The sequence below is a fragment of the Heterocephalus glaber genome, unplaced genomic scaffold, assembly GCF_053883595.1.
Source record: "Heterocephalus glaber isolate CG9 unplaced genomic scaffold, H.glaber_assembly_v1.0 deba00000768, whole genome shotgun sequence".
NCBI classification, from domain to species: domain Eukaryota; kingdom Metazoa; phylum Chordata; class Mammalia; order Rodentia; family Bathyergidae; genus Heterocephalus; species Heterocephalus glaber.
The window spans coordinates 8,946,934-8,957,614 of NW_028258162.1; the positions used below are offsets into that span (position 1 = coordinate 8,946,934).

The 10,681-nt window shown below is 42.9% G+C and overlaps 1 protein-coding gene across 11 annotated transcripts in view; it reads left to right on the forward strand.

Moving 5' to 3' along the window:
- The window catches only part of Armc3 (armadillo repeat containing 3), a 101,991-nt gene extending 94,783 nt beyond the window's left edge, over positions 1-7,208 (forward strand). For all 11 annotated transcript variants that reach the window (XM_021240437.2, XM_021240440.2, XM_013077864.3 and 8 more), the window contains 3 exons: positions 87-287; positions 3,246-3,408; positions 6,898-7,208. In XM_021240437.2, the coding sequence (XP_021096096.1) occupies positions 87-287; positions 3,246-3,408; positions 6,898-7,107 (574 nt within the window). In that variant the 3' untranslated portion in view covers positions 7,108-7,208. The remainder of the gene's footprint in view (positions 1-86; positions 288-3,245; positions 3,409-6,897) is intronic.
- Positions 7,209-10,681: the final 3,473 nt, after the last annotated feature.

Below are 10,681 nucleotides of genomic sequence, written 5' to 3' on the forward strand. Positions count from 1 at the left end.
TCAGATTCACGCAGAGCATAGTTAGCATTTGTTCATTTGTTTAGCAGAAGGCATGATTTTGATTGCTGGAGTTTGATTTTCTCAAGGAAAGGCAGAGGGAAAAAAGAAGAGGAGAAAGTGAAAGAGGAGGAAGAGGTGCTGGCGATACCAAAGCTGACAGGAGAAAGCAGCCCTGAGAAAGAATGGTACCCACCCCCGGACCCTCACTTCTGCACATACGTGTACGACGTGACCAGGTCGATCCTGCCCGTAACCAATGTCAAGGAGCAGGTTGAGGTTCTTGCCAAGTAAGTCCTCTCTGGGTACATATGCATTTAAAAAATTTATTTATTTTTATTTAAATGTACATGCTTGCAGTGCATAATGGTTACATTCTCTGTGGAGTTGGTCCATGCAAATAACAAACACATCTAAATTCCTTTCTCACCCCCTTCCCTCCCTTCCCTCTGCCTCCCTCCTCCTCTCGATCCTCTTCCCCCTTGAGAAAGATCTGCCCCCTACTTCGAGTTCTCTGTGCTTTATTTTGCTCTCTTTCCACGTTGAATTTCTCCTGTTAAGAGAAACCACGTGATATGTAAGCTTGTGAGTCTAATTGACTTCACTTAACGTTATGTCTCAAGGTGCATCCATTTCCCACTCAAATGCATCCTTCTTTATGGCAGAGTCGTACTGCATTGTGTAAATGCCACATTTTCTTTATCCACCCGTCCATCGGTTGATGGGCATATAGGCTGCTTCCAAGGTTTAGCTGTTATGAACTGTGCTGCTATAAACGGGTGTTCATGGACCACTGCAATATGATGTCTTTTACTGTTTGGGGAAAGATACCTAAAAGGGGAAAGACCTGGTCAAATGGAATTTCTGATCCCAGTTTTTTGAGGAAAGTCCATACTGTTTTCTACAGTGGTTGTGCTAGTTTACACTCCCACCAACAATATAGAAAGGTTCCTCTCCCCTACAGCCTTACCATTGTTTGTTATTATTTGATTTCTTGACGATGACCATTCTTTCCGGAGTAAGATGGAATCTCAGTATTGTTTTAATTTGCATTTCTCTAGTGGCCAGCAATGTTGAGCCTTTCTTTATGTAGTTGATGGCCATTTGTAGAACTTCTATGAAGTATCTATTCATTTCACTTGCCTGTGTTGTGCTTGGGTCTTTTATTTTCGGGGTTGCAATTATTTGAGTTCTTTATATATTCCAGATATTAGTCCTCTGTGTGAGGAATAGCTGGCAAAGTTTTTTTCCATTCTGTCAGTTGTCTTCTCACTCTACTGCTTGTTTCTTTTTCTGTGTGGAAGGTTTTTTATTTGATATAATCCCATTTGTTGATTCTCAGTAATATTTCCTGTCAACTGATGTTCTGTTCAGAAAGTCCTTGTCTATGCCTGTGACTTTGAGACTAAGGTCAAATATTTCTGTTTTAACATTTAATTTTTTGATCCATTTTGCTTTTAGTTTAGTACATGGTGAGAGATATGGGTCTAGATTCAATCTTCTGCAGGTGGATAGCCAGTTTTCCCAGCACTGTTTATTAAAGAAGCTTTCTTTTATCGGTTTTCATTTTTCAGCGAATTTTTGAGAAATCTGCCATAATGAAACTGAACTTTCCAGCACACTAGTTCTGACTCTCTAGCACAAACAATGAATTGAAAAGGTTCTCAGTGTCCACATTAGCTCACCTTTCCATGAAGATTCAAAGCTAAGAGCTAGAAATGACTGAGAGGAAAAGCCTTCTATGTTCTCCAGCCGAGCCATTCAAAGCGTCTTTCAGTGTGATCTTAGAGAAGCTATGAGTCAAAAGTTTGAAAATTAAATCATTCTTTAGTGTATGAAGTGCTCATAATGTAAAAAATCATAATATGTATTATTTATAAACGTATCAATTATTTGTAACGCAAACAACCATCCCCTGTTTTTCTGGCGAATGTCCGGTACGCTGTGCTCGGCCCTGCTCTGGCCCGGGTGTGAGGTCCAGAGCGGCTGCGGGGCCGCGGAGCTGCCCTCTGCAGTGGGCCGATCGGCGGTTCCCGGGGTTGAACGCCCAGCGGAGCAGGTGGGCGGGTGCTCGGCCGGCTGCGGTCTCCCGGGATCTTGGGGCGACTGGAGTGTCCCTGATGGCCTGGGGAAGGGACGACTCAGGCAGATGTGATTCGGTTCCGGACACAAGTCAAAGTACCCACGCTTTGTTCCTATGGGAGGTGCTTTTTACGCCTGCCCAGCCCATCAGCTCTCCGAACCTGGGCCGGAAACAGGCCAGGGAGAGGAGCAGCGCTCAGGCCCCTGCCCTGCCCCTGCCTGCCCGGGTCCCCACACCCTCGGACAGACCTTCGCAGAGCGGCGAGAGGAAACGCTTTTGAATTCCCCTTTATCCGAGAGTGTGGAGCCCGCAGGTGACAGGAGTTTTGCAAGTGTGTTTATTGATGCCTTCGGCCAGAGCCCACTCTTAGGAGAAAACCACACACACAGTTTCCGTCTCCGTCGTTATCCGCAACTGCTCCCTTTGCGCTCCTCCTCTTCCTTGCTCCCTCCGGTGTTACGTAACGTCATGTCTTTCTCTAAATTAAAAATATACATATATATATTTTTTCTAAAATAAAATGAGAGCTGGTTGCGGTGGCCCACATCTGTAATCCCAGCACTTGGGTGGAGGCGGCTGAGGCAGGTGGATCACTGAGAGTTCAAGGCCAGCCGGGGCGACATCGTGAGACTCGGTCACAAAAAAATCAAACTAAATAAAATTGAAAACCAAATAAATTTGAAAATGTCTGTGGATCCAGTGGGAAATATTTGTGTTTATATTACCTCTAAGTTTAAATTCCTTGAGAGACCACTCGTGTTAATGCAGTGCCTTGGATTTCATATTAAAACATTGAAAAATACTTTTCAAGAGTAAGATACATTTTAAAATTATTTTTATTTAGTGTGATATTAATTTGCACCTTTTGAATCTTTTATATACAGTGGGAAATTAGTGTTCATTTGCATCCTCACAGGGAGTGAACTGTTAGAATTTCAGCTTATACATAAACATGATGGTCTGAGTACAATAAACATAATGTTAAATTGCATATCATAAGTGCATCTTGAAAGTATAGCAGACATAAAAATAGAGGGAACATAGGTTTTACATGTCTAATTGGACATACAATTATAAACAAAAAGCATCCAAAGTGAGATGTTGAACTTGATAAAAAGTAAGATTTTAAACTTGATTGATTTTTATCTTAATGTAATTGACACAGATATGTGGCAGAAAAAATGGGTGGTAAGATTCCCAAAGACAAACTGCCTGATTTCAGCTGGGAACTTCACATAAGTGAACTGAAATTTCAACTTAAATCCAATGTCATCCCAATTGGGTATATCAAAAAAGGAATCTTCTACCATCGAGCTTTGCTTTTCAAGGTACAGTATTTAAGATATTTTCATCTTATTTGCCATTAAGTTAAAAGGGTTTTTCTGTGTCATATTGGAATGAGCTAGTTGCTAACATGTACCTAGATACTATCAGTACTGTTGTTTAGATCTGCTTGCATTTGACGTACATCTGTGCACACTCACATATGTGCATACAAATGTATACACACACGTGCTGTGCATATATTCACCAGACTACTGGGGGCATATTCAGGGCGTCTGCCAGGGTCTGGGAGTACAGACACTGAACTGACAGCCCCTGAGCTCAGTGGTGCTGGAGCCAGACGTCTGTCAAGGTAATGTCAGGAAAGCTCCAGCGAGGGAGGTATTGGAGGCTACGTAAGATTTCATCTGGCAAAGGAGAAAGTCAAGAGCGCTCTCAACAGAGCGAATGTCCTTATGCACAGTAACATGGGAAAGAGAGTTGGGCCCACCGCAGGAATTGGAGGGAGCTTCTGGATGGAAAGGGGAAGGGTTGGAGGAGGCCACAGGTCTGACGCAGCATCCTGTGAGTTCGAGCTTCATCCCAAACCCCAAGTGTAGCCACTAAAAGTTGTCGAGGGAGGAGGGGAACATAGTCTTGAAAGACCCTGCAGGTAGCAGAAGGGGGAGAGAGTCAGAGCGAGGCCACAGCAGGGAGGCTGATGAGAAGCTCTGGGGACCCGCACTGCTGGACGCCACGTGGGCGAGGGGGTGAACTTAGAGGGAGCTCTGGGAGGCACAGCCAGGGAGTTGGTGCCTCCTGGGTGTGAAGAGACTGCGAAAAGAACAGATGATGTGCAGGCTCTGGGCAGAGCAGATGGCATTGTTCACTGAGGTGGGGCGGGAGAGCAGGATGGGGTTCAGAGGACGAGACGATCTTTTGTTCCATGGCGTCCAGCATCGACCGCGGGATAGGAGATGAGGAAAGCTTTCCTGAACTGTAGACGGAAGGCGTAAATCCTGACCTTCTCCTAAGCACCCCAAACCTCACAGCAGGCATCTGTGTCTCCTCCAGTCTCACCCAAATCCTGTTTGTACCCTCAGTGCCTTTCTTGTTTCCTTGGATTTCTTGCTCTATCGGTCTCCCTTCTCTCCTGTCTTAAATCTTTCTCTCCATTAACTGTTTCCCCTTTAATATCTAAACACACTGATGTCTACAATAGATAAAGAGAAATATAAATCTTTCCTCATGATATCTGTAACTGCTCTAATGGTTCCTATTATCAAGACAGCCATCATTTTGAGCTATGTGCCGGGCGCTTGATAAATGTAATTGTAAAGAGTCTCAAAAATGCCAAAGATGGAAATTACTACCCCTGTTTTTTAAAAGACAAGAAAACTGATACTTAGAAAAATAATTTACCCAAGGTCACTCAGAGGTGGAACTATTCATGCTGTCTGAATAAACAAAACCTACCACACTGCCTCTACCCAGAGATGATTTCCATTGCTGATCCAAATTATGAGTCGTACCATGTCCTTGTCCCTCCTTGACATGTGTCTCATTTTCCCTCAGCGCACTACATCGGGGCCCTTGCCTCCACCCCCTCAGTAAGGCGCACATGACCTCCACATTGTCTGTCTCGCTTAATATGCCCAAGACTTGGTCACAAACCATTCTCCTCCTTCAGATCACTCGCTTCACTCGCCTCCGTCTCTCTTGCCTGCCATCTCAGTCTCCTTTGGAGACCTCTTTTTCTCCAGCTCCGTCCTACATATTGGGGTTCCCCTAGATTCCGACCCAGGCACTCTTCTGACCTCATTCAGGTGCTTCATGGGTAAGGTCTTTCTTCGCAGGGCCTGAAGTAGGATTGAAGTACCGAAGTTTTCAGGTCTTCTCCCCATCCTCACACCTCTCCTGATTCCAGGTCTGCGGTACCTGATGACCCTCCAGCTAGAGCCACACAAGCATCTCATAGGCACTGCACTAGACAGTTTGGCTGCTACAACAAAATGCTACAGACTGGAGACTTGAGCAGTAAATATTTAGTTCTCAGTATTATAGAGGCCGAGTCCAAGATCAGTGTGCCCTGTTCCTTCCTCCTTGGTGTATCCTCACATGACAGACAGACAGAAAGCTCTGGTCTCTTCCTCTTCTTCTAAGGCCACTCAAAGCACCAGGGGGTCCCCCACCAGGTAACCTCATCTAAGTACAGCCATCTCCCAAAGGCTCCATTTCCAATCCCATGGCATGTGGTATTTCATGGTGGGCAGAAGGCAGCAAGCAGTGAAGTAGCAAAGCAGAAGCAGGAAACCACAACAGCAGCCCTCTCTCTGTCCCTTCTGTTCTATCCCTACGGGTAGACCCCACCCAGGGTGGGGCACCCGTAATCCCAGCACCACACACTCTGATCCAGCCCCCCCCAAAGCCCCACCTGTGACCGCATGAGGCTTTGCGGGGGACATCTAGACACAAGCCATACCGACATCCCATGTCATATACATTCTTTGGTCTCTGTACCCACTGGACCATGCGGGCCATATGACCTGATTCTGTTTGTGTTACTAAGCACTATCAGGCTAGACAGAACATAGAGTCCTGAAAATTACAACCATGTCTTAAACATCTTGATCCTTCCAAAGAGACTTGGTACAACTATTATGTAGTAAGTAAGGAAAAGGCTAAATTAAATGCATTCACAGATTATTCAAACCACACAACTCTTGCCTCTGGTAATCCGTAGCATCTACTAAGTACTTGGTACTTCTCATGTATTAATTCACTTCATCTTTGCAACCACTGAATGAGGAAGGAACTGTTGTTCTCATTTCACTGCAGATGAAAGGAAAACACAGACAGGCTGGGCCGTTTGCTTGTGGTGAGTGGTTAGTAAGCTCATATTTAAACCCAGGCAATGCAACCCAGCATTTTTATCCTTTATCATGTGCCTGAGATGTTTCCAGATTGTTATAAAGACACTTTAAAAAAAAAAAACAACCCAAATCGGGAGAAATCAGGGCCATTTAAAGAGACCATGTCCAAGGAACCTCTGGTGAGGGACCAGCAAGAAGCCCCAGAAGGAGGAGGCACTTACAATCAATTCTGCTTCTCCGGCCACACACACAGCATTGTCTATGTCACACAGAGTAAGTTGGCAGGAAACAGGTCCCCGCTGATTTGATGTATCCATTCACCATCGGCATGCCGCAGCCAGAGAGCAGCCTGGACATGTGGAGACCGATAGATACACAAAGGCTGAGAGTCCCCGGAATGGATTCCCTCCACCACCTAATCCCTGGTGTGCATTTCCTTCCAGTGTAACTGCCTGAAAAGGTCCCTCCCAGCAGGACCCACAGGGACTTTGAGGCTCCAGGATCTTGAGGAACCAGACACTTCTCCCAATTGATTGGCTCTTAGCACAATAATTCTTTCAGCCTCCTGTCTGAGCATTTCTGCACAAGCGTTGTCTACTTCACCTTCAACCAAGGTGGGTTTTACAACTAAGGATCTTTCTCCTTCTCACCCCAGGATGTGGCTCTCTCTTTCCCCCACAGGCTCTGGCTGATAAAATTGGCGTGGGCTGCTCTCTGGTTCGAGGGGAGTATGGCCGCGCATGGAATGAGGTGAAGCTGCTGGACCCGTCTTGGAAGGGGGTGACTGGGGCCTTCTCTGCGCCAGAAACCTGGATCGTTGACCTCATGTTCCACCCTGGGGCACTGATGAAGTCAGGAGGCAGAGAGGCCAATCTTTACCAATTTCTTTAAACTGTCAGAGGAGCATGAAGGCTTCAAACTAGAAACTCACTGTGCACACCAAGTCCACCGATTGATTTTGTGACTTTAAATAAAAGTATTAGAAATCTTCAGTCTGTGTTTGCTTCTGATTTCAGGTGCGTGGCATGAGTTCAGGGTTTTACTGGGTCACTTTGTGGTCACTGTCCCTCACAGTAACGTTATTATGGTTGAAAGCAACCCAGCCCACTTCTCCTAAGGGGCTCATCTGTCATTTAGGAGTCTTGCACATAAGACTCAGAAGCTGCTCTCAGGACAACACTGTGGCCTTGTCCTGATCCTCCTTCATGCCCACAATGCCTCAGGAACACGGTTAAATAAACTCAGTGTGCTGTTTATGCCTTCAGTTGCTTGATCTTCACTAAATAAAGTTTAGACAGTTTAATATTTATAGATCTACTTCAGTATTGAAAATTCCTAATAGATTTTGTTCATGCTTTTAAAAAGCAGCCATTAAGAACACTGTTTAAATTACTTCTCTAAGTTAAAAATAGTTGTAGGCAGCCATGCATGATGGTACATGTCTATAATGCCACCTTCTCAGCAGGCTGAAGCCTGAGGATCGAAAGTTGTCTTGCTTAGAAAGACCCTGTCTTAAAATAAAGCAAAAGGTCTGGGGATGTAGTTTAGTGCAAGGCCTTGAGTTCAGTCCCTAGTGAAACACACACACACACACACACACACACACAGAGTTCTAGGTGCTGGGTGTAGGTTAGTGGTACAGCACTTCCAGAACATGCATGAGGCCCTGGGTTTGATCCCAGCACCACAAAAAGTTCTAAGAAATATTTCCCAAGAATGTCTTTATCTTCACTTGTTAACTGGAAAATAAACCAGTTAAAAAGAATTCTGATTTGCTCTTACACTTTTTAATACTGGGTCACCAAAATACAGTTTTAAATTAATATAACTTAAAAACTAGTGATGGGGCAGCTTTTTAAAATGTAAAAATATATTAAATATTTTTTGAGGAATTGTGTTTTCATAATTGAGCACAAAATGAGGAGTAAATATATATTTCAAATAGTAAGACAAATAAAAACTAGTAATACAGCTCGTCTTATGAAGTGTATATTTCCTGGTCTAAAATTTACCTGTCTAGTCATTTTCTTAGAAGGTATTTTTAAGCTTGATTTTAGAAAGTGGGGTTAAGTTTTTTTGATAAACCTATGTGTTATTTCAATGAATACAGTTTTTTATTTTGGAATAAAGTTCTTTATTTCATGTAGTGTGATAACTCTAGTTATCATGCAGTTTCATTGGAGCATGGGTTATAGAACACAAACCTGTCTCAGCATTTTCAAGTCTGTTTTGATCCAGAAAATATTTAAAGTGGATTACAAAGATATATAGGGCGTAACAAAATGGAAATAAATGAAATACAGGCATAAGTGTAGGAAAGAAAGTTCAAGACCTGGAATAAATTTAGAATTCAAAATACATCCATGAAAATGATGATAAATGAAAGTTTGACTCAAACTCTATAGCAGCCAGTGTGGAGAGAAATGTTATCTGTTATATGATTACATATCTGTCTCTCCAGGTCTGCTAGATAAAAATACAGAGCTGTTTCTCAGAAGGAATAAAAACCAGGAGCTTCATAGAGATGATGAAATGTAATATTTTTTAAAAAGCAACTAGTTAGTCCTGAGAAGGATTTTCATGGGCAAATGGCCTGACATTGAAGTGGAATTAGCTAAGAATTCTAGACAGAACTGCTGTGAAAAAGCTCAGGCAGATGCCACTTTTTAAATCTGGTGTATGGCAAAGATACTTTCTTTGCTTGTTTATTTTTGCATCTTTGAGACAATTATGTATACTGACTCTCCCAACCATGTTCTACATAACTATTGAACAGGAATAGTTTAAATTGTGTTCTCAGACAGGTCTCTGAAGTTCATCTGTGCTGTTTTACCAGTTAAAAGTAGAGCCATAAAATTTAATAGCCAATTATAAAAAGAAAATACATTTGCAATAGCAACAAATGTTATGAAGCGCAGAGGAATAAATCTAACAAGAAATATGTAAGAAAAACTACAGAAGTTTAATGGAATGTGAATAGACATGACAGAGACACAGCATGTTCTTTGAGGAGAAGCTGCAGGGTGAAGATCTCAGTGCTCTCCACAGTGACATAGGCAGTTGGTACAATTTCCACTAGAGTCCCAACTCGTTTCTTGCCTGGACTTGACAGGTAGACTGCAAAATGTATCTAGAAGAATGAAAGGTGTATGAATACCAAGAATATTTTGAAATGAAATAATGTAGAGGAAGTGATTCTACCACCTATCAAAACCTTGAAAGCAGGAAAAAGGGGCTAGGGATTTAGCTCAGTGGTTCTGCTGCCTGCCCCGCAAGCAGAAGGACCCAAGTTCAATTCCCTGTACCAAAAAAAAAAGGCAGGAAAAAGTAAATTGGTAAAAATATAAAAAATTAAGACCCCAGACACATTTGAATATATCGGTGGGATTTAGCTGATAAAGGTAGCTTTTTAAATTTCTTTTTCTTCCCAGTGGGAAAATGACAGCTTATTCAATAAATGGTATTGGGAAAAGTGCAATCTTAGCAAAGGGAGATCTTTCTGTGTGGGAAAACAAAAACCAGAAGCCAAAAGACAGCATATGTGACAAGTTGAGCTATGTAAAACTTTTTAATTTGCAAAAGCAGAATGCACTGGAAACACAATTACAGTAGGGAGAGAAAATTATAGCAAACAAGATGTCAGTGTCCTTAATAAGGAAAGAGCTGCATATCCCCAAGAAAAGACAACCTACTTGGAGAATAGGTGCATTTCTACAGTGGTGAAGAACCCCTGCCACCAATGGCTTAAGTAAAAAGTCTTTTATCACACTACGTGTCAAACACAAATCAACACAAAGGGCTCTGTTTCACACAGCCACTGCAGGCCCCAGGTGAAGAGAAGCCTGCCATTGCTTGGGTACGGGTCAACTCCCAAAGATTCCTGTGCTGGAGGCTTGATGGTCAATGTGGTGATGTGAGAGATGCTGTTGGAGCCTAATGGGAATTGATTGGGTCATGCCCACCCTCATGAAGAGATTACAAATTATACCTTGCTTCTTGCACCATGTTGCTGCTCTCTCCTCTGTCTCTGCCTCTCTCTGTGTCGCTCTCCTGCCATGTGATGGTATCCACCATGTTGTGACACAGCCAGATTCAGAAACCATAATGATTAGATTTTCCAGCCACCAGAATCATGAGCCAAATCTCTTTTCTTTTCTTTCTTTCTTTTTTTTTTTTTTTTGGTACCGGGGATTGAACTCAGGACCTTGCACTTTTGAGGCAGGCACAGAGCCACTCAAATCTCTTTTCTTTGTACATTAGCCAGCATCAGGTATTTTGTTACAGTAATATAAAACAGTCTAAGACAAAGTCCTTCCATGTTGTAGTTATGCTATATGGAATCTAAGACCTTCTCCGTTGCTACAGTAGGAGAGGAAACGTCTAAGTTTCTCCTTTAGGACTACATGCTTGGCTGGGAGTAGCATGTAATATAGTTAAAAATCAGACTTAGACAATAAGACGGTGA